Source organism: Leptonychotes weddellii, chromosome 4 (genome assembly GCF_054177405.1).
Source record: "Leptonychotes weddellii isolate Sample4059 chromosome 4, ASM5417740v2, whole genome shotgun sequence".
NCBI lineage: Eukaryota > Metazoa > Chordata > Mammalia > Carnivora > Phocidae > Leptonychotes > Leptonychotes weddellii.
Window position 1 is genome coordinate 50,211,861 of NC_138372.1, and position 25,341 is coordinate 50,237,201.

Below are 25,341 nucleotides of genomic sequence, written 5' to 3' on the forward strand. Positions count from 1 at the left end.
ACGTCTGTTCTTTCTCTGCATCATCCATTGAGGTAATTGGGGGCTTTCTCTTTTAAGATGCCTATGAGGCCAGTTCTCTCTGGAATTTTTTGTTCGTTTTTTCTGTAGTGTCTCAACCTTTTTTTTTTTTTTTTTGGACACTCTTTAATATTCCTGATTGCTACAGCCATTTCCCCCACTCTTGCTCTGTTTTTTTTTGTTGTTGTTGTTGTTGTTGTTTCGTTTTGTTTTATCTGGGGGATTCTGTTTTGGTTTTTTTTTTTTTCCTCAAGATTATTTGTCCCACCTACTCCATGTGATTTTCCTGGTTGGTCTGAGAGGAAAGTAAGAAGCATCAACTCTCACTCACAAAGCAGACCTCAACTGCCCTCAGATGAGTGACTAACATATTCTTTAAACTCATTGAGATTCATAGAGAAAATGACACACACAGAGAATTTGAACCATGTCCATGTTTTATACAATGCGTTTTTATACTCCCTGCCACAGAAATCTCAAATCCTGGCCAGTGACTTTGATTCTTAGTACAACCAGTATGCATTCTTTCAAGATGAATGACAGAGGGGTTAAAAAAAAAAAATAGCCACCTGAGAGGATACTCAACATTGCTTCATTGCTGAGGAACATTCTGATTTAATTTGTTTGGTTCTGGGTTTTGGGGGGGTTTTTTGTTGTTTTTTGTTTTTGTTTTTATTTTTATTTTTTGGTATTCCTCTTCCTCATTCTCCTGTTCTTTACTTCCTGCTGCTGTAGGCCACCTGACAGCCACTTGTCTCTGAAGTAGATGCCTTGTCAGATGGCTGCCAGCGGCTCCTGTGTATTGCTGTTTATCTCTTTTTGGAGAGGATGTGCTTTGGCTGTTCAGCACCAAGGGGCTGACGATTCATGACTGACTTGGAATGTCAACTTTATGCAGAAAAATAACTTGTGGGGGATAGAGAATTTCAGCAGCAAATTTTTGAGATCAGTGGCTCAACATTTCCCTTCTATCACACAATACTTTTTTGACATTTCCTATGACATCAGAGCCAAAACTGGGGCAAGTGTGGTGGAAACTTTGTACATATTTATTTGTACTTGCTTATTGCAAAGTTGAACGTAATTCAAGGACTCAACTTGTAAGAGCAAGTCTAATCTTCCTATGCAACAATTCCTGTAAGAATATGCCCCCAAAACACTTTGGACATAAAATCTTTCATGAAAGCTGTGATTATAAAGTAGTAAGTCTGATGCCACACCTGAAAATAGGACTTTCTGTGCATCACCACACTCAAATAATGAAGAACCCCTCTGCAACTGTGTATCACCGAATTTAAGACACCTTCCATCAGAAGATACACTATTATTTTATATATGACTAAGAAAAGGAGGGGAAAACTGCCAAGTAAGCTAAGATGCAATGCTTTCTTATCCATTAATTTTAAGACCCATTCCAATTTCAGAGATGTTAAAATGTGAAAAAGTGCACAAAGCAGAATCAGTGAAATATAGTATACCCCTTTTGCATTAGAAACACTCATAGGACCTTCACTATTTGATTTGGGGGAAAAATCCTATTAATATTATGGGAATAGAGAAAATGTTTAAAATTATTCTAAGAAACAAACTCTTAGACATTTAAAGATAAACAGAGATACCTGTAATTTAAATATCCATTTTTCTTACTTTCTTTCTTATTTCTATGAGTGAGAGTCGGGGTTTTGGTTTTTTGTTTTTTTTAGATGTTTGCAAAATCTTTTTTTGGTACCCCAATGCAGTAAGAATACCATAAAGACAATTTTTTCATCGTTAAATGAAAAAAAATATATTATTAAATATATTGTTAATTATATTCCTTCACTGTTAATTATGCAATTTCAACTGCATCTTTAACATCATCTCAGAAATCTGAATGAATGAAAAGTAACCATTTACAGGCACCAAAGGAAGCAGTAGGTGGATTTTGATGTTTCCTTTGGTGTAGAACTCTGAGCAAAAGTGATTCAGTACTGGAATATTAGCCGTAGCATCTAAATCTTACAGCATTTTTCTCTAAGTCTTTGTCTCTCCTGGCTGGGTGGCAATTCTGAATTGGATAAACATTCTTTTAAAAATACTTGTATTAATGCCAATTACTTGGCACAGAAAGACCTTCGAGGATGGATATTCTTGATCTCAACTAAAAATTCCCATACTTAAGTTTAGTCTTTTTTTATCTTTCTACTATTTTTTTTTTTTTTTGGAAAGGCCTGTCTCTAGTTCTGGCTTCCCCATCCCAGATCAATTTGAGACAATTTCCATGGTTATTTCCTAAGGAAATTTTTTCTTCTGTACTTAATTTGAGTGTTGCCCTTATTTAAAGCAAGCACAGAGCTATCCAATAATTCATCTTTTAAGTTCCCCAGTTTAGTTATGTTGTTTTCTTCAAAGCCCTCAATGTCCACAACCACCATAAAAAAATTATGAACATGTTATTTAGCCCTATGAATTACTCTTTTGTAACTCCAATTCAAAAAACAAATGGCAGTATTGGAGACCCTTTTTTTTTGGGGGGGGGTATGTGAATTCTTGCCTTCTATTCTTTTTTTTAAAATTTTTTTTTTAAATTTTAATCCCAGTATAGTTAACATACAGTGTTATATTAGTTTCAGGTGTACACTATAGTGATCAACAATTCTATACATTACTCAGTGCTCATCATGATGGAGGCTCCTCATTTTAAGGAAATTGTAAATACGAAGTTAGTTCTTCAAAGGAAAGAAAATATCCTCCATCATTTCCCACTAACAGGTATGAAAGGGTATTGTAACATTCAGTTACTGCCAATGTAACTGTTTTGCTTCCCATTTTCTGAACAGATTATGGAGTGTTCTTCTCAGTGCCATGTCCTATTCCTCTCCTATAGATATTATAGACATTGCATTAACTTGTTCTAGCCACCAAGGAAGTCACTTATATAATAAATACTGACTGACAAGTGCTATCCTAGAACCTTAAAAGTTGACACAGAAGAACTCTTCCTGCTTTACTTCCTAAGTCTAGGAGGCAAGACAGTAGAATATTTTTTCCAAGAAACATTATTTACAGAGTAATTTTACTACTCTCATCAATTTCCTTATCTTCTCTACATTATAGAGAGGATTCTCCCTTATGGGTCTTTGTACAGATTTTATTCCATTTTTAATTTAAGTTGTAATAATACTCTTAAGACCTATGGAATCAAGCACTTTTTTTTTTTTTTGATCACATAGAATAGAACTCCAATTACCTGTATTTGTTAGTTGGTGAGAAAGGAGATCACGTGCAAAGATCTGGAATGGTTGGGGTCCAGAGCAACTGTTGTGATCAATTTACAAAGACATCTGGCCATAGCTGGATACCATAGACAAAGATGGAATTACAGTAATGTCCAAAATTAACGGGTCATAACTACTAAAGACGGGTGCAAGGCAAACTGAATTTGGATACTGATGAGTTTGAAATGGGATACTTCATTCAGCGACCTCAGATTTATTCTGTTGCTTTTTTATGGTCTTGTTGAAAGCTTACTCTTGCCCACTGGGGCAGGGAGAAGGTATATTATGAGTGATCCTGTGTACCAAGAGGTTCTACTGATGGACATATGTCTGGCCACTTGAGAACTGTGTCTGAGTGAAATACACTTACACAAGTCAATTACTAATGACAGTGCCTTTAACAACTCCCTGAAAAGGTGGGGGCGTGATTTCTTCCATGGAGCTGACTTTAGCCAAATTCACAGATTACTAAAACCTGGCATTTTAAAATTTTTAATTTTTAATTTTTTAATTTTTTTCTCATAGAACCATCATAAAATAAGCACATTACTTTTTTTGTACCCTATCATCATTATCCCACTGTGTTAGGTTTTGTTTCCTTTTTCCATTAATATCATTCCTGTGTTTCAATCAGTGAAGTGTACTGCTTGATTTCATTTGGGATTTGTGTTTGTGTTTTTGTTTTCCATTCTTTTATATTTCTTTGGTTCGTAGTGTCAGAAGATGATGTTTTTTATGACAAACTGCCCTCGTTTGAAAGGTGCTGTGATACCCTGGCAGGTATGGTGCTAGCCCAGTGATCCCTAGATATCTAGACTTTAAAAATCCAAGCCATTATGCCATCTGAATGCTATAAACTTCATGGACATGCTATTCACCTCATGAGTGTCTGGTGCCTCTCAGAAGCACCCTGTCTATTTATTGTTCATCGTGGAATTCATGCCACCAAATTTTTTTTTAAGTGAACCTGTTAAAAAGCAGCAGGTTGCATGACAGTTTCTCAAAAGGTTTGAAAAAGGTGAGATGCCATTGCTTTGTGAATTTACAAAGGAAGGAATAATTTAACTGCTCAGAATTACATGTCCGGTGACTGCTTTTGGATTTAAAATATAATAGGACACCGTCAGTAATCTTGTTTTCTCTTTGGTACGTAGGTAAAGGGTGTTTTGTGTCTGGATGCCTAAGGTGATTCCAGGGGAGGGGACGGAAGATGTGCGACATCTTCCATGAACTTTAAATTGATATGCAATGCTGTTGTCATTTAAAACCTAAGCTAAGTTTGATATAACCCGTAACTCCGAGTTTATCTTTTCGAAAATATAGAAGGGGATGACATTGAAGATGAAATGGATACAGCAATTGCTAAATGACCATTTGCCCTAACTAGTGCAGTTAAAATATGCTGACGCCCCTGCATGGCCAGGAAGACTTCCGCTCCATGCGCTCAAGCACCGAGTATCAAGCTACCAACAACACGTGCCCATCCCTTTAGGCCTCCATAGCTTTGCTTTTGCTTTCTGTTTCCCAAACTAAAAACCAAAACCAAAACATAGATTACCAGCCTTCCCTTTTTCCTGCACGCTAATGGCATGCAGTGCCTCCGCCCTCCCCCATAGTGAGATTAATGACCTGTAACTCATACTGTGTCCTTCTCTCTCCCTCTCCTTAACCTTTCCCATCCCGCTTCAACTCCTGGCCATACAGAGAATGAACAGCCTTCCCTCGTTTGGTTTGACAGAGGAAAGTTTTATTTGACTTTTGAAGGTAAGTAGTACATAGCATACCAGATTCTAATTGATACCCCTCATCCTTTTTTTCCCATCTGCATTTCCAAATCCCAGTTCTCTTCAAAAGACCTGGTCGCACCTTCTATATACAAATGCTATGGCTACTTAGAAAATATGAAATACTAAAGAAAATATGACATGAATTTGGTTTGTATGGGATCTTCAATTTTTCATATTAAAAAAAATCAAGCCAATTTGCAGTCAATATTGGTTACTTAATTAACTGTGTGAAATTGGAAAAAAACAAACAAACACGTTTTTTGGCCAAGGAACTTAACTCTGTCAACCAGGGCTCTTTCCTGACTCTTTTGCAAATGCAATACAACAAATGCAAGGACATTCTGGGTTGGAATTGGCATTTAATTTTGTTTTGGATAACTAATATTTCAGATACAACATCCATTACTGTAAAGCATAAATATGTATACATATTCTTATGACAAGGAATGCTGCATAGGAGATCAGAAAAATGAGGAAAAGAACAAAAAGGAGTGTTGTAGTAAATTCTATTTTCATCTACTGAAATTGCAACTGACATGGCTGTAGGAAAATGGACAACTATCGCTGGACTTGCCATTTTAGAAGATTAAGGTGAATTTACATAAATATAATGTCAGGTATTTAACCTCAATGTTGGATAATTTGTTATACTCTGAATTAAGGATTAGCATTCTTCTGTTTTATGTTAAATTCTAAACCATTTTAACAGGCCAGGCATTTGATAAAAAATCTTATTTAAGCTAATTGTGGGGAAAGTTTAAGTAATAATATTGTGGGTGGTCTCATCCGTAAATATTTATCACTTAAGCCCCTACTTTCTACCATTTTAAATAGCTAAATTTCTCCTAGGATCAAAAGTGGGCCAGAATGTATTCTACTGTAGAGTCGAATCTAAACATTGAACTTGTCTTTGTGTTTCATGACAGCAAAAAGCACTTTCCTAACTTGAGTGTGTGTTTTATCGCAATTTTAAAAATCAGAATGACTGATAAAAGATTTTTAAGTAGCTTGTGAGGTGTTTTTTTTTTTTCTCTCAGGGGAGAATTTTCTGGGCAAGATGGTCCTAGAGGTGGAAGTCCTTAGCTGGGAGTAGCTTGGGTAGCAACAGAAAAGAATGATCTGATTTAAAGCTTTCCAAATACCTGATATCCTGTCCTGGCTCAGGTGGAGGACAGGTGGATAGGTAATCTTCAGGGGAGGATGCATGTTTCCCACATGATGTCAGAAGCTTTCCTTGCCTCGGTCATTACTTTTGTAATAACCAAGATGCAAAATCCACAAACTTATGACCTTCTAAGCCAAACTTATGACCGTCTAAGCTTTCTCTTTGAATCTGATGGAATTAAAAAGTGTCCAGGTGTCTTTTTACTGATCAACGCATCTCAAAAGGAGAAGCTATGGTTGAATAGGTTGGTAATCCCAAAGTACAGCAAATCCCTGCATATATAAAGGCCCTCTCTCTGGTTCGGGCTGGCCACAGCAGAATAGTTTACCCTGTTTTAACCAGGGAATTGAACAATACACCACTGCCAACGCTGCCTCAAGTAATTGGGGCCCCACAAAAAAAAAAAAAAAAAAACAACTTCCATGGTGTTTGTTGTTTCCGTTTGTTTCGGTTTTAGAGTATCTATTGGCTCGTTTGCTTGTGTTCGAGTTTGGGTTTCTTTAAATGGAGAGACAGACTTTTTTTGAAGATACCTGTCTAAAGACAATTTTAGGTTGTTGGTTTGTTTTTAAAATATATATTATCAGTCAAATATAAGTATCAATAACTGTGTGCTATAAAAATGTGAACTACATTTTTTTTTTCATTTTAGGAAAATATAATTATAACATATAACATAAAACATAATATTAGGTATCTAAAGTTGGTAACATAGCCATTCTAATTAATAAGATCTGAATTTCATAAGCATCTTGATTTAGACCAAGAAAGTCATGCAAGAAGGTGTTTTAATAGAAATAAATCAGAATCTCTAGTACCATGTTACCTTCATCTTGGACTTTGCGCAAGTCAAGGACTTATAGAAAGGGCTTCCCAAGCCACTGTGGGAGAAGCCATATCACAAATATATGCCCCTACTTATCTCATTGAGAAATGCTTATGCAGATAAAAGTACATTAAAATGAACTTCAGGACTTAGGAGAAGCTAAACATGACACTTTGCCACCTGAACAAGAATGGCTATGTTTTAAGAATAGAGAAGGGTAGGGGCACCTGGGTGGCTCAGTCGGTTAATCGTCTTAGTTTCAGCTCAGATCATGATCTCAGCGTCACGAGATCAAGCCCTGCATCGGCTCCATGCTCAGTGCACCGTCTGCTTGTCCCTCTCCCTCCCGCTCAGTCTCTCCCACTTTGCTCCCTGCCCCCAAAATAAATAAATAAATAAATAAAATCTTAAAAAAAAAAAAGAATGGAGAAGGTTTGTTTTCACCATTTATGTACATTAGCTTCAGGTATTTTTAGCTAGTGCAAGCTGGAAGGATTTTTTTTATTTTCTGCTGTGATGATAAAGGACATGGAAATCACCTTGAGAATAGTGCCCCTACCCGAATTTTAAACTCCAAAAGGACCGTCATTCAACATGTCCTATCGAATAGCACTTCTAGCATATTCTTCTAGGGCACTCTGGTTTTACCCACATTTGTTATTATTCATATCATTTTCTTCAATGCTTCATTCAGGGAATACAGAAGAAGATTCCCAGGTCATATTACTCACCTGTTCTAAACAGCTTTTAAATCACTATTTATTGGCATCTAAATAGTGTTTTTATAGTGTTCAAAACCTTAGCTGGTCTCATTCATACAGTGCTCTAGGCATTATAGTTACTCAGTAAGTGTTTGAGCCACTAACCAACCAACCAACTAACTAATGAACATTGGCTTATGAATTTATTTGGAGGCAAATGTGATATGCTTCATACTTTCAATTTGATTTAACAAGAAAGGTAGAAAGGTGTTAAACAATGGTTCTAACCCAAAAGAGTTCCAAAGCTTTTCTTAGTGTTTCACTTTGATAAACAATTTCAGTAATATCTTAACCTATTTAAGTTGGGTTTTAAAAAAAACAAAGGTTGCAAAAGGTAATAAATTAATTCATCCAAGAGTATGAAGCTATCAAGTATTCTTCTGAGATGGAAGGAAAGGAAAGATATTTCCATGACAAATAAAAGATGTGACTATTAGACATTTGAACAATTCCCTAGAGCATTTTAACATGACGATGTTTCCAGAAATGTGCTGTCCCTCTCTTTGTTTAGCTTATTTAACTACAAAATCATCTTGTATTTGGTAATGAAAAACAAACAAACAAAAAACCTTGCAACCATTCTTAAGTGTCCTTGTGTCTGAATAGCATCTCCATCCTCTGTGCATACAGCCTCTTGCACACTCATCTCTAGACTCTTCTATGCTCCCGTTATTGCTCTTACCCCTATCACGCCTTCAGGAATGTCACATCCTTAGCAACACCCTCCTCTACATTCGCAGGCTCTCTGCCAACCTCGCCCACCTGTTTCCTTAACTGAATTCCAGCTCTCTTCAGAGACCATCACTTCTGTAGCACTCTCCCCGGAAAGTTCTCCAGTCTTCTGTGGGCCATATGTCATGGGACTACAAAGCACTGTTTGAATTCTCCCAGTTCCCTGTTGCCACTTCCAGACCATCTCCTGTTGTGCCTGTGTGCTGCCCATCTGATAATTCGACCGCCTACCACTCCTTCTTGCCATCCACTGCTGACCTTCTTGTCCCCTGCATTTAACTGCAGGCTTAGAGATGCTGGAAGCCCCTTTTCACCCTCTTCTTCACCTTGCTTCCTAGCTTTACCCTGTGACATACACTGATGTGGATGACCCATCCAACACCGTGGTTTTAGGGCCTCTTTGACTTCTTAAGCTCCAACACACTTTCTGTCCACGCTACTCAGTAATCCACACCTCTGGCCACATCTTGGAAATGGTCCCCACTGGCAAGTGTCATTTTGGGAGATGAACCCTGAGTTTGAATGACACATGCCTGGGCACAGAAGTAGATTACATAATGGCATTTCCCATCTGACTGGAGTTACCAAATAGAGAATTAATGAGATCAGCACAAAGCCCCAGGAAGAAGAGTTGCTATGTGTAGACAATTTTTTTTTTAAGATTTTATTTATTTATTTGAGAGAGAGAGAGCATGAGGGGGGGAGGGTCAGAGGGAGAAGCAGACTCCCTGCTGAGCAGGGAGCCCAATGCGGGACTCGATTCTGGGACTCTGGGATCATGACCTGAGCCGAAGGCAGTCGCTCAACCAACTGAGCCACCCAGGCGCCCCTATGTGTAGACAATTTTAAAAGCTGAAGCATAGGTTAAATTGTTCCCTAGAGCAGGAAAAGGGAACTAGGGTCAATGATGAATAGAAGAGAAAAGGTAAAGAATATCCATGCATGCATTCCTCTATCCAGTGGTTAATAAGCCTTCCATGACGTCCTGAGAGCTCTAAGCCCATGTGCAGGAGTGATGGAGGGAAAGTGCTGTGTCTGCCTTCTAGGAATTCACAAGAAATGGAGGAGATGGGCACTTCCTACAAAAGGCACACAATAGCAACAGTCATTATAGAATGCAAAAAAGTGCTGGAAATGTTTGAATAGTGAATAGACTTTAACCGGGAAGAATCTGGAATAACTTCTGGAGGCACAGGGACTTGGACTGACTGACAAAATTTGGGGATTTACTGAAGCAGTTTGAGAGAAGTAGTAAGGGACAGACAGTATCGTTTTCCATCTTGAGATTTGAAAAACACCATCAAAGTAGCATCATTTGAAATCTACTAGGATGTGGAAAGGAGTGAAATCTTCCATCCCGATACACAGGGAGAAAGGTGCTGTTGTAAACCAGGAGAAAGGGATCTCCAAGAGAACTAGAAAAAAATGAGTTACTTTTGGGACCTCTCAACTTAAATGTCCTGCACCTTCCATGTAGACGAGTCCAGGAGTAAACAGATTGTGCAAATTTGGGAGTCATTTGCTTAGAGATAAGGACTGAATCCATGGAGGTAAGGGTTTAACCTTGGGGCATGCCTGCATCCAGGAGCCAGATTGGAAAAAGAATGCATTGTGACTTGGGACTTTCTCTATTGTATCCTTTCTTTAAATAACCACACAAATATTAGTGATTAATTTTTAATGCATGATATTCAGTGGATATGCTTTTGTGGAATGTATCACATGCCTAGATCTTTTGCTGATCTTTCGTCTCACAGTTGTCTTTGCTCTCAGGAATGCCTAACTGGCTGACCCAGTTGCACTCGTTGTGACGGTTAACCTAAGTACCAGATAGGAAAATTGCAGACATCAAGCCTAGAAGGAAAATACCAGCTTTTAGTTGGCTGTTATTGCATGTACAAGTCAACGTAGAGATGACACACTGTCTCCTTTCTCCAACTGCTTCCCATCAAAGCCTTTGTCCTCTTTGGGTGTGTGTCCTTCTCGAGCGTCTTCAAGGACCTTACCACCTTTTATCTCTGCCTCCTTTTTCTTCCTTCTGACACACTCAAAACTGAACATCATATGAGACTAAGGATATTTTTAGTATTTCTTGTGTACATCAAATAAAAATTTAATGACTTGTATAAATCTTAAAAATAATTGAATAATAAATTTTGGATTTCCTTGCCTATGAATAGAAAGAAAATTGTTTTTTATAGGATACTTCATTTTTCTTTTTCCATGAAGCAGGAGCTCTTGCAAAATACTATGATGTTCCCTACCTATCCCCATGATAAACTTATAGCCACATCTGTCATGTTCAAAAGAAGGAATTTGTTGTCTTTAATGATATTATAGAGTTTGACTTGAAATACTCCTCATGGCAGCTCAAATATGTATATGCCTCGATGTGCTCATAGTCATTATGCTTTGGCCAGAATCAGGACTGTCTTCATATGTTTATATATAGAGAGAGCATATACACACACACACACACACACATATGTTTATGTATATATACACACACACACAAATATATGTGAAATTGATTATGATGGGTGCATAGCAAAATGCTATGGTTTTCTATGTTTACTAATTCTGCAATAGGTATGTGGTATCTGATAGGGAAAACAATGAACAAATCTGTGGAATAAGGCTTTGATAATATTGCTATAGGGACAAATATTGTTATGGATATATTCATTCAATCAGCAAGTGTTTATTGAGTCCCTACTATGTGCACAGTACTATGAAAAGTATTAGGTTTGCAGTAGTGAACAAGAAAGACATGTTCTTCCCTTCATGGAGCATAGAAGTCAGACATTAAACAAATAGTTACAATAATGTGCAGAGATTGTTATATTCAGAGGTAGGTATTTTGGAGGCATCCAGCAGGGAGACCTAACCTGGCCTAGAAGTTAGGGAGAGCTTCCAAAAGAAAAGATGAGAGTGCTATTTAAGTCTACACAGAGTCTGCTTTGAAGAAATATAAAATGTCGCTGAGTTAGAGTTCTTTTTTTTTTTTAAGATTTTATTTATTTATTTGACAAAGAGAGAGACAGCAAGAGAGGGAACACAAGCAGGGGGAGTGGGAGAGGGAGAAGCAGGCCTCCCGCGGAGCAGGGAGCCCGATGTGGGGCTCAATCCCAGGACCCTGGGATCATGACCTGAGCCGAAGGCAGAAGCTCAACGACTGAGCCACCCAGGCGCCCTGAGTTAGAGTTCTGATATAAAATCTTACTTAATGTAAAAATGTTAACCTACAGGTATATTGGGTATTATCCTAGATACTAAAAATAGAAGGAGTCCCCAATTAATTATATGTTTACTCTCAGCACATACATAGGCACACACATACACACACAGAGAGAAAAATATGTTATATGTAGAGAATGAAAGAGAATGTATATACATGTATATATGGAGAGAAAAAGTGTCATTGTATGTGCATGCGTGTGTGTGCACACATTGGCTCCGGAATTAACACTCCAGGTCTGAATTATAGCCTCAGCATCTATGCAACTTTAGGTAAGTTACCTAACTTTTCAAAGTCTCAGTTTCCTCCTATGGAAATCGGAATAGCAATGGCACCTTGTGCATATGGTTGAAGTCACGATTAAATGGTCAAGTACTGAGGTCAGTGCATGCGAGGCGCTCAGTAACTATTAGCTATTAGCACGAGTCTCCAACTTCACATTTCCCTTGCTTGTAACATGGCTGTGTTTTGTATAGTTTTTGACTGCTTTGGAGAAGATTGGGTTGTAGCACTCCAGCCTTCGTCCACATAAAACATGTGGCAACTTGGTCTGCTGTGAGTGGCTACGCGGCCTCCCTCCTCATCAGCAGGGACAAGGAGCAATCTTTTCCCCTCTGCTTATGGAGCAGGAGAATGATTTGGAAGCCGAATGCATCCTCCCTGCTGTACACCTCCCGCCTCCACCAGAGCCTATCATTAAAGCTGACTTGTGGAGATTAGTGATCTGGCTGGTGATACGTTCCTCGGGGTGCTGTGTTCATGCTGATGCGAGATGCTGGAAGAAAATCTGTTACCGTCTCTTTTATTAAAGGGTTTGTAAATCATGGCATTTCAGCAGATTTGACAAGTAATTTCAAACTTCCTGAGAAACAGAATGGAGAAGCTGAGAATCACCACGGGGGAGCTGCTTTACCTTTGCATAGTTGTGAGCCTTCATCATGCGATAGCTTTTTTTTTTTCATTATTATTATGTGTCCTCTAAGACGATCTATCCATAAATTAAGGCTGCCCATCCATTGTACTCTGGACTCTGGCCACCCTAGACATAGAAGAACCCCTGGCCACCCCCTTCAGAGAGGAAAGCTGACATAATGAATGAAGAAGTGATTCAAAGAGGTGGTGTCAAGACTCAAGAGAATCTCCCATTTCTAAGCCACTTCATGGATGTGGAATGAATAGATTTTAGTCAGTCCTTTGTGACAGGTCTTTGTAAACTATAAAGTACTATATGCATGTAATCATTACTAAAACAATAATTGCCATTAATGAATGTTTAAAACGTGCTAAGAATTTTGCATTCATTGCTTCATTTATTAAGTCCGAGATTGATTTGGGCTCATCAAGATATGGCATTTAAGACAGAGCATTAAGAGAAGCCATTGCCCTTAAGATTTTCACACTTTTGTGTCTTCAGCTATTTTGCAACATACATATGGCAATAATTTCTGCCAGAGCATGGACTTTTAGCAGCCAGAAGTCTCCTGGACTTGTTCCACTTCTGTGGGCTATTTTGTACTAAGTCACCAGGACGTGAGTAAATACGGCCTTGGGATCTCTTTTCCTGCTGGCACACCTTCACAGACAGCATGTGTTTCTGGATCTTATACTCAGAATAATTACAGATGCCTTCCCCCTAAGATCTGATTTAGAGGCTTGAAATATGCCTCTGAGAAAGCACGAAAGGTTATTCTGGAGAAGTGTCCCAAAGGAGCAAGGATGATGTTAATTTTTCAAGGATGTTTTGGTGACTTTTGAGAGTTGCAGTCGTCATTGTTAAGCATGAGATCAGGAAGAGGAAGCATGAGTTATTTAATGGTGATTATTCCTTTCCTTAGATTTTGCCCTTTTTTGGACTCTGCTCGCAGCCCATTCCCAATGAAACTGGCAGCTCAAATCACAGGCTTTCAGACAGGTCAGCCTACAGTGGCATTCTCCATGCCTCTCCATTCATAAATATCAGCCCCCAGGGGAATAACTTTTAATAGTGTTCAAGATCACCAGCATCCACTTTTTAACTATAAAAAAAAAGAACTATTCAAAAAAATAAAGGAGAAGTGTAGAAACCTCAGTGGTATTTAAGATCTAAATCCCAATTTCTATTTATATTTTTGCCACAATACCAAAGTAATGCGTGCTCATTATAGAAAATTTAGAAAAACAGAAAAATATAAAGAAGATGAAATAACTTACAGTCTAATAACCATAGATAACCACTGTTTTCACTTTGGTGTATATCACTTCTAGCGTTTTTCATGTGATGTGACTGTGTGCGTGTATGCATGTATAGTGTGCATGTTTATAATTATGCATCCTTTTATTTTAACATATGATAATGTCCACCATGCCATTCAAATGTATTTTAAAATAGCTCACAATTTGCTTTATTCTGATCATGAAATCGATTTAAGCACATTATTTTTTAAAATTCACACACTATGGAAAGTACATATAAAGGAGTAAATACAGAGAAAGAAGGAAATCCTGCTGTTTGCAGCCACATGGATGGATCTTGAGGGCATTTGCTAAGTGAAATAAGCCAGACAGAGAAAGATAAATACTGCATGATTTCACTTATATGTGGAAACTAAAACAAAAACAAAAGCAAGTCAAACTTACAGAAACAGAAAATAGAGAAGTGGTTGTCCGGGACTGGCATGTGAGGGAAAGAGGGAGAAGTTGATAAAAGGGTACAAACTTTCAAATGTACAATGAATCAGGTCTGAGGCTCTACTGCATAAGATGGTGACTATGGTTGACAGTACTGTATTGTACAATAGAAATTTGCTAAGAGAGTAGAACTTAAATGTTCTCACATATAGGTAAGGTGATGAATGTGTTCATTAACTAGATGGGAGGAATCTTTTCAGATTGTGTATGTATATCAAATCATCATGATGTGCACTTTAAATTTCTTACAATTTTGTTTCTCAATTATACTTCAATAAAGCTAAAGGGGGAGAAAAGATCCTACAACTACAAAAAAAAAAAAAAAGTAAATACCACCCTGATCATACTTTTGAGAGATTAGTAGAGATGACATTTTTAACATTTGTTGAAAAATCTTAAAGAAAAGCCTCTCTCTATAGATACCTATACACACACGTGTGTGTTACATTTACTTGATTCCAAAAGGCTATCCTTTAGGATATGCTCCACTGGTTTAATAATGATTTTTTGGGTGCAAAATAAACTTCATTAAATGTAGGAAAGCGGGGCGCCTGGGTGGCTCAGTCGGTTAAGCACCTGCCTTCGGCTCAGGTCATGATCTCAGGGTCCTGGGATCGAGCCCCGTGTCGGGCTCCCTGCTCAGTGGGGAGCCTGCTTCTCTCTCTGCCTCTGACTACCCCCCTTCATGCTCTTGCTCTCTCTCTCAAATAAATAAATAAAATCTTTAAAAAAAAATGTAAGAAAGCATTTTTTCTAACCAATAATAGACCAAATGCAAGCCACCATCTAAAGTATAACAATTAGAAATTGAGTCTAAACCTATTTCATATTCTGAATAAAAGATGGACCTAAATCAATTCTGGCCATCAGCGGTTAGGTCTTTATGCCTCATGTTCATAACCTTGATCTCTTTCTTCTCTTTGACACTGATAGTTTAAGTTGGGGGCACATCAAAAATTCCAGGCTTTTATCTGCGTTAGTATTCCTGAGTTTATTTATAAATTGCCAAAGATAAACAGCTTTTTTGAAAGTCGTCTAGAAGTTTTTGACAGGTACAGTTTTAGCACCTGAGTTATATATTCTTACATGATGCATAATTCAGTCATAACCTACTTTTGTGCCATCTTTCAGAACTCTGTGGTTTAGTTTACAAAGGATGTGGCGGTTTCTCCTGCTTGCAGTTGCGTAGCCTGGTATGTGACAGTTTATCTCTTGTGTACAAATAACTTTTCACTTTATTACTGCAGCAGATGGAATTTTCTTAAAAGCATTTTAAGGGGAAAGAAGGGTCCAAATGTAAGTTAAAATGTAATCATGAGAGGCTACCAATCCAAGTAACTCAGCTCAACCAAGGAGACTGTGAGGTGAGCTGCTAACTTTTACTCGTGGTGACATTCCCACAAGTACAGACAAAGACAATGGCGGAACCTGCTCTGTTGGCTGCCACCTGGTTTCTTTTGACATGGTTTAGAAGATGCATCTCAACTTCAGAAACGTTACAATGTTTTCGAAAGTATTTCTTAAGCTCAAGGAAATATGTTACCTAGAATTTTATGCAAATAGAATATATAATCTGCCCTATAATCTTCAGTCAATAGTAATCATTTCTCTTTTTTTTAAAGATTTAGTATTTTTTTTGAGAGAGAGAGAGAGAACACGCACATGCCAGTGGGGGGAGGGGCAGAGAGAGAGGGAGAGAGAATCTCCAGCAGAGTCTGCGTTGAGCTCAGAGCTTGAGGCGGGGCTCTATCTCCCGATGCTAAGATCACAACCTGAGCCGGAACCAAGAGTCAGACGTTCAACAGACTGAGCCACCCAGGTGCCCCAATGGAAGCCATTTCAACTTAGTATATGCAGTGTGTGTGTGTGTGTGTGTGTGTATGTACATATATACACATACATCTGTATAACCATGTTAATGGTTCCATAGTATTATATACATATACCTATCTTCTATTAGGGGATGTTTAGGTTTTTACCCTTTTTATTTCTATTATGTAAAATGGTGCAATGAGCAGCCTTAAGCCTGTATCTTTCTGTACTTATCTTAATTTGTCCTAAAGAAAATTACTAAAAATGCAATTGCTATGTTAAAGGGTATTCACATTTTAAACATTACTACATTATTGCCAAACGTCTCTCCAAAAAGTTCATACCAGCATTATGATTAACATTTTTCCAGGCCTTTATCAACATAGTTATATCAATATTTTTCACTTTTTCCAATCTAATTGGGAAAATGTGATACGTAATTGCTTTTAGCTCCATTTTTAATTACTCAAAACTTTTTAACATCTGCCTAGCATTTCATTGTCATGAATCATGATTTATTTCACTTCAATTATTAGGCATTTAAATTGCTTCAAATTCTCCCACATGCAGTGAACATCTTTGCATATAATTCTTTGGCCTGAAGATATTTTTCTTAGAATAGATTCTTAAAATTGGAATTATGGGCTAAAATTGTGCAGCTTTTAAATGTTCATGGTACCCATTGCCAAGCAATTTTCTAGAAAGGTTATACCAATTTTTACTTCCACTAACATTTTCTTACAGTGCCCGTTTCATGAAGTATTGGGTTTTTAGATCTTTTCTAATCTGAAAGGGTAAAAATTTCTCTCATCCTGTTGCATTTCTTTGGTAACTAGTGAGGCTGAACTTTTCACACTTTTTTAGTCATTTATGGTTATTCAGTGAATACCTTGTTCCTTTTTTAAAAGTCGTTATGTTGCCCACTTGTACTTGAGGAATACTCTAACAAGCTAATATACTAATGTTGTCAACTCCCAGGCCATACCATCAAGTAGCCACTCCTTCTCTAAAAATACATACCAGACTTTCCACAGGAAAACAGATTTCCCCTACACAAACGTGCTTGGGTATCTTTTTTGGAACCTCTAATTCTCCCTATTCCTTAACAGACTCCTTGCCTGTTCTGTTAGTGCTCTTGGATCTGTGTCACTATCCCCCACCATTGTATTCATGGCCTTGCTCCGTTTGGTTTGAAACCTGACCCAGGCTCTCTCTAGCTTCTCTGAGGATTTCAGATCCCCCGACTATATTCACTTCCTCCCTGCCTCAGCTCAGGGATTGCTCATGTTGCCCATGGGAGAACACCCCTCCTGGCTTGACTAAGCTCTCCAGCCTTTCTTTCCTGTACTCTGTTCCTTTGTATGGTCATTATTAGATATTTTCCCAAGTGTCTTGAATAGATCACCCATAATTGTGGCACTGTAGATATTAATCACTCAGCATAAGTTTGAAGAAAGAAACTTATCCTCTAGCAAAACCGGTGCTTGCAGTTTTTCCCAAGACAGTTGCTGAGGTATACAAGGACATTCACGGGCATGGCTCTTTTAAAACTAGAAATCAGTGCAACTCAAACTTTTCTTCATTAGCCCCTCCTCTTACCCAGGGAGTCTTTTTAGACCTTTGTTTTCCCCTAATCCCTCCCCAGTAGAATTTTAATATCACAAATGTACTATACATCTGGCTGTGTACTGTATGTCTATCTGTGTGCTTTGTACATAAAAAATTAAGATTGCTTTCGCCTTCCCCCAAGAACCAATTTTCACACTGTTTGTTGGGGTGATACTCCCCCACTAAGGATGCACGCCATCCACCGACCTGAATCTTGGAGCAAAGCTGACTAACATGAATGGACAAATATTGATAATATAGGGTAGGGTTTAAGAATGCCATTGAAATTTAGACCTGGTTTTCAGTCCCAGCACTTCTACTTACTGTAGAGCAGGTTACCTTGAGCAAACCATGTAATTTTACTGAGATTCAATTCCTTCAATGAATGGTAAAACATACATAACAGTATGGACCTCAAAGAGATGTTTTGAGAGTAGAAGACAATATGCATGTAAAGTATTCAGCACAGTGGCCATCACACATAAGTGCTCTATATAAATTAGCCCTTGATATCATTATTCATATTCTCTGTATACCATGCTCTTACTGGCTCAGCCTTAGATGCTGGATCAAACAAACTCTCAGTGCTATCTATACAAAATTGTCTAGGATTTGTTCATGCGAGTCTTCATACCAAAAACATTTTCATTATGGCTTTGTCTCCCACCTTGTGTCCATTTTTAACAATAGTCCTTGTGTTGAATATGTTTACTGTGATTTTGATGATAAAAACAAGTATAATTTTTTTTTATTTTTGGAGTCAAAAATATTATTTAGGAAGTTAATTAAATATGGCATTAATGTTGGATGATGGTTTGGGAACTGTAAGCAAAGACCCAGTTCAAAGAAAATTCTCTATAAAACATGGCAAAAATGTCAACTGTTATGTTTCTGGACTGAGTGGAATTTGAAAAACAAGAAATATATGCTCATCAAATATATACTATATTTGTATGTATGTATGTATATATATCTACAGGCAGGTAAGCAGAGATTTCTGAAGAGGAAGACTGAAAATAACTCTCATCCCATTTGTGTACCCAGAAATTAAGTATCCTTAACTCTGCTCTGTGCAAACTGACTTTCTTAAGTGTACCTTCCTCATTTTCCTAGAGGCAAATGTCTTGCACACTGAAAAGCATGTAACAGATATAATTCACACAATGCCACTGTGAGTCAAGGTAAGACCTATGGGCTCCTTCTATGGAAGGAACACAAGGTTAAGTGGACCTACACTTATATCCTGACTCCGCCACCTACTGTCTGTGAGAATGAAAGCAAATGACTCCTTTTTTCAGACTTGCTTTCTTGATCTGTAATATGTAGTAATGTCTACCGGGCACAGAATTGGGTGGTAATTGAATGATGCGCTATGTGTAAAGCATACAAGACAGTGTTCCGCTCATAGCAGGTACTCAGGAATACTGATGCTTGCTTTTATGAGGTTTGCCCTTTTTCCTTTTTACTGGCACTCAGCAAGTTAGATGATGTTACTTATCTCGTGATGTGAGAAGCCAGCGTAGCAAATGGGGAAAGTTCTAAACTTTTATAAGTCTCTGTTTTTGTCATCTATTAAATAGTGATGATAATAGGATTTTTCTTAAAATTATGAGGATGCAGTAAGGTAATACATGTGAAACATTTAGCAAAGCCCCTAGAATATAAAAAGTATATGCTCAATTTAGCTCTCATCACAGCATTATTATTCATTAGATTAGGTTATAGCATTTATTAGGCTACCCAAAATTCTCAAATAGACACAAATATACAAATATACAAAAATACACAAAATAATTTATGTATAGTGTTTTATATGCAGCATACACATGAACACATCTATACAACATACACATATATATTTCATGTCATTTAAACCAACTAGTTTATGTAAACCAACTAGATGTAGAGAAAAAGAAAAAACTAGAAAATTTTTATGTAGTAACTTTCTATTGACTCCTTTTCTTACAAACCTGTCCTAAATTTTTTTTCTAATGAAGCTGCTGTGATTTTTAAAAAGTAACATTTCTTTATTAATCATCACTTCAGCTAAGACTCACAAGGTCTTATCAGAAAAGTGAACCCTTTCTCGAAATATCAACAAAAGCCAATTTTGCTCACTCTAAGAACTCACTAATTATTTAACTGTAGTGTGTTAAAAGATTTTTTCACAGATTTAGTCTATGACAATTTCGAGTCCCACTCAAGCCTTTTGCCACTACATATCATAAAATTTTAGGAACTGCTTAAATACATTCATTTTTAAGTGATTTTTTTTTTCTGATACTGACTATCCTCAGGTAACAAGGACATCCTATGTCATCATATTTAATTCTCATAGCATCTGTAGGAGGTACCATCTCCATTTCACAAAACAATGAAGCTGGGCCAGAGAGGTTAAGTAACCGTTAGCTCAAGGTCACACAGTAAGTGATAAAGTCAGGATTCAAACATAATTCAATCTGATTCCAACATTATTTGTCTCTCTCACTGCATTGTATAGAATATGATCTATAAATTATCATGGAATTGAACATAATTATCTTTTTATTAATTCTAACTAATACAATCCACTTTTTTTTAGAAAAAGCTAACCCAACTCCTACTGTCCACTACTTCAAACAACTCTTGGAATTTCTTCCTTCTTCATTTATGCATTCTGAGCCTTTCTGTTGGTTCCCTCTCCAGCATTCTTACTCCTGGACATAAGGGTCATTTGCCTCCCGCCTACAGCAGGCCTGGTGGAGTGGGCAGTTGGGTTTGTAAACTGCAAGGGTGGGAATGGTCTTCAAACAAACAAAACCACTCTCTCCTGCTATTCATGCTTCCAGTTGTGCTTTCAGAGTGACTGTTTCCAACTCCAGATGAATAAAAGGTAAAATTTGCTATTCTTACAGTGCCTGGGCTTTTCAAAGGGCAAACCCTCTCTACCATTGGATAGAGTTGCTAGCCCTGATATCAATGTCCCCATTTAATGGGCATGCAGCCGGAATAACTGACCTGTCCAAGGTCAGATGTGAACTAATTAGCACGGTCAAGACTGAAGTCCATACTCTCTGACACAGCCCTAGACTCTTTACTGTAACAGCAAAGCATAATAACTAAAATAAGGGGCACCTGGGTGGCTCAGTCGGTTGGGCATCCGCCTTCGGCTCAGATCATAATCCTAGGGTCCTGGGATGAGCCCTGAGTGTGGCTCCCTGCTTAGCAGGGAGTCTGCTTCTCTCTCTCCCCCTGTCCCTCCCCCTCTGTTGGTGCTCTCTCTCTTTCTCTCAAATAAATAAATAAAGTCTTTAAAAAAAAAAAAAGTTTAAGTATAGGTCGCTTGCTCTCTGAATATGAGCTAGTTATTTAAGCTCTCAGAACTTCCTCATCTGTAAGAAAGAAATGTTAAAAATAGCACTTGGTGAGGCGGTTGTGTATCATCTCCCTCTGTTTTCTACCTAAATACCTACTGGACTTCAAAACTGAGTCACAGACGATTAAATAGCTTGCCCTTAGTCATGCAGGTTGTAAGTGGAGCACCCAGGATTCACACCCAAGTCTCTATGACTCCAGAGCTGAAATTTCCTTTTGTTAAGTCACACAACAACCTCCCCTATACTGCTTATTTGGCAATTAATTTTGCAATGAAATATCTCATAGTGAAATAATCTCATAATTCTTGCAGTGAAATAATCTCAATAGTCCCTTGAACTATTAAGCTCTTGCTTGTATATGTTACTGCTATTAGATTTTTCCATATGTTTATGTCTTATTTTCTGGAGGTTTACATATGGTGTTCCCACCACTATCTTGCACATAGTAGAGGCTCAGTAAATGCTTGACGGATCCATTCAAATCTTCAATGAAGGGATACTTTTTCAAAGTAGTTTACTTCTGTCTTAGAAAATTGTTCCTACAGTTCCTATAAACAACTTAACATCATAGAATCCTAAAACAGAGATTATATGATCTATTGCCTTCATTTTACGACTGAAAAAAAAACAAAAGTAAACTGACTTGCCCAAGGTCATCACAAAGCTATTCACCTGCAGATCCATGGCCATGAACTCTGGTCCCTGAGTCACTGTCTGGTAATGTTCTTTCAGATGTTCGAAAATATTTTCTAGGCCCCTCTTAGTCTTCTTAGGCCACGAGGCTTAAATTTCTCACCATCTTAGGCTCTCCTAGTTTTAGTCCAGTTTTCCAATAATCCTATTAACAGGTACTTCCACAAGTACTGCAGGGGAACAAAAGCTTTTGTTCATTACTAATAGTATTTTCATGGAGTATAAGCTTTATGTGCAATAATCTGGCATTCTTAGGAATAAAAAATTTATCTGCCTTATGTTTTGGTCATCCTAGCTTGTAGTAATAAATCTACATCTTAAGGAAATAATTAAAAAGGGAAAGAAGACAAATTTACACAAAGATAGAATTAGGATAACTGCTACCTGGAAATGGCCCAACATTTGGAGACTATAGAATAATACGTACTTGCCAAAAAATGGTATGGAGACCAGATAGCAGCAAAGAAAATTATGTAATAAATGAAAAAAGTAAAACAAAAAAAATGGCATATTAATTGCAATGTATCAGGATGTGAAGAATTTAGAATTGTAAACAGTGGATTCTCTAAGGTAAAAGGGTTCTTTGTAAAGTTTTGATGTTTTCTCCTCTCCTAGCATTATAGATTAGATCTAAATAAGGACTATAATGCCCACAGGTAAACATAGCTTGAATAAAGGGTCTCTGGAGGGCATGTAGGTAGGTGGGTCATGAAGGATAGACATGGGTCAGACTGCATGTCTTAGTCCGTTCTGGCCGCTGTAACAAATTATCACAGACCAGGTGGCTTATAAACAACATAAATTTATTTCTCACAGTTCTGGAAGTTTGTAAGTTCAAGATCAGGGTGTCAATGGTTGGGTCCTGGAGAAAGCCCTCCTCCAGGTTGCAGATTGCTGGTCTTGCTGTGTCCTCACGTGGTGGAAGAGACAAGCTAGCTCTGTGGGGCCTCTTCTAAAAGGGCACTAATCCCAATCATTAATGCTCCACCCTCATGACTGTACCACCTACCAAAGTCCCCACCTCCTAATACCATCACCTGGGGCATTAGATTTACAACATATGTATTTGGGGGGACACAAACATTCAGGCCACAGCCCTGCAGATGGTCTTGCCCATCATTACGCTGCAAAGTTTGGTATTTAGCTTGTGGATAAGTGGCCTGGTTGCCATCTGATGAGCTTGAAAACAAAGCACACAAACAAAAAGCAGTAAAGCCATCATTTCTGGGGATCCATCTGTTACTCATCCACTGATGTAGCTCAACTGGTGACATGTTTGGAGCCCAGCAATGACAGTTGATGATCAACTCCATCCCCCAAATATTTTTTTCACATATTCTTTCACCAAACCAGTTTTTCCCAAAACAACTGTTTGGGAAATTAATGAGTGCTTACTATGGACCAAGCACTGTGTTGAATATTTTACCTCATTTTATCCTCAAAACAGGCCTACGAAGTGAGTGTTATTATATCATCCCTGCCAAAGGTCATATAAATAACAAGTGTTAGAAACAAAACTCAATCCCAAGTATATCTAATGACAGATCCCGTGCTCTTGGCCACTACAGTGTGTCATTTCTAAGCATCTTTCCCAGTTTTATCCAAGGCCCAGACTAAGGATAGAACTCTAGGGTATTCCACGAGAGACTTCCTTCACAATAGACGTCAAACCACTCATTCATGCTCATTGGATATTGTGATTCATCTAATAGTCAATTCACTTGGCAAGACTATTATCCACCTGACTTTCACAATTTTATTCACAAGAATAGCATGGAAAACTATTAAATGCCTTGCAAAACTGAAAAATAATATGTCTATGACATTCCCTTAATCTGCTAACATCTGCATTTCTTGCCAATTTTACCTTTTTTCTTTCTAAGACATCTCTTCATCTACATTATTGTCCTTGTCCCTAAATTATCTGCCATGCTATCTCTAGAGCAATTTAAACTCAAGCCCCATCATAACTTCCCTATTTCAAATACTTCAGAGGCCTCCCATCTTCTAGAGACGGTGCTCTTAACCTCAGTTTTAGGACCTCCAAGCACTATTTCAAATTATTTGAATGCCATATACGTGTGCATGCTGCTTCGAAAAGCATCCATAGATTTGTATTACATTATACTGACAATGATGATATTAGCACACTGAACTGTAGCTCCTTGAGGACAGGGATTATGTTTAATTTAACTTCAAACTTTTTGGTTGTGTTTAACTTAACTTTGAAACTACCATAGTGCCTTATACATAGTAGATAGTAAGTATGTATTTGTTAATAATCAATTACCAAGTCCAAAATACTGAAAGCCAAGGGAAGGCAATTAAAGAAGAGACCTGCATGAATGAGAATTACCAAAGAAAACTTTATTGAGGAGGGAGATACACAAAGGGTAAATTTTTTAATGGCTGGAGAAGAGTACAGAAGTTACCAAAGGCAAAAGAAAAAAAGCATAATACGTAGTCTGCTCTGGGATGGGGAAGAGTAAATGTGCTTTGTTTGATAGGAAGGAGAAGCAGTGAGCCACAACATAATTAAATACTTGTCATTACTAAAACTTTACTGTCTAGTACCATGTCTAGAGATGAACAGCAAAGACAACAATCCTAAATTTTGCTCCTTTCAGAAACCTCAAGTTATATCAAAACCATAAAAGAGAATGTTTCATTTAGACAAACTGTATGATATAATGGGGAAAACACGAGCTTTATAGGGCAGCAAATCTAGCTTTGAATTTTAGCTTTGCCACTTATCTGTTACCTTGGGTGAGTCCCTTATCTCTTTGAACTTCAGTTTTCTCTTCCGTAGAATGGAAATCATAATGGTTATCCTAAAGGACTGAGGTGGGGTTTGAATGAGATAATTCTTGGAAGCCCTCTAGCGCAGAACCTGGCGTGTAGCAGGTGTTCAATAAACAGGAGTGTTGCTGTTATTGTTTAGACTATGAACTGATGTACTTGTGTGTCTGCGCTAAGTCATGGTGTATGTTATGTTGTGTATGTTTTTGGACATGTAAACTTGAGCCTACTTGATCTGAAGGTAATTGGGCTTTTCGAAACAGAAATAATCCAGAAAAGGACAATGTGTGACATGGTACCCCATGGCCATTGTCTCTTTAAAATAAAGAAACAAAAAAAGTTTTGAGTGTAGGGTGAGTGCTCAAATAGGAAGCTAATAATTTTCTTTATTTACTACCTGCTGTACAAACTGTCATTCAAATACTGCCTTATGCTTTATGTAAAACATTGAAAACCCCCTATGACTTTATTCTTCTGCTTGGATTTTTTTTTCTTAGAAAAATATGTAATTGAATTAATTTCAAGTGTGTTTGTTTGTAAACCAGCCAAATATTTCCTTTTAAATACTTGAGCTCTATGTTGAATACACACATGTGGTTCTTAGCACATTTTGTTTTTTCAG

General features: G+C 37.7%; 1 protein-coding gene across 19 annotated transcripts in view; it reads left to right on the forward strand.

The window, feature by feature from the left end:
• The window catches only part of SGIP1 (SH3GL interacting endocytic adaptor 1), a 200,018-nt gene that overhangs the window by 149,539 nt on the left and 25,138 nt on the right, over positions 1-25,341 (forward strand). For 8 of the 19 annotated variants that reach the window (XM_081818576.1, XM_081818586.1, XM_081818588.1 and 5 more), the window contains one exon: positions 4,980-5,039. The exons of 7 other annotated variants lie outside the window; for them this stretch is intronic. In XM_081818576.1, coding sequence (XP_081674702.1) covers positions 4,980-5,039 — 60 coding nt within the window. Of the gene's footprint in view, positions 1-3,989; positions 4,056-4,979; positions 5,040-25,341 lie in introns of all 19 variants that reach the window. 4 more of the 19 variants (XM_081818575.1, XM_081818579.1, XM_081818583.1 and 1 more) reach the window with 2 other exon arrangements.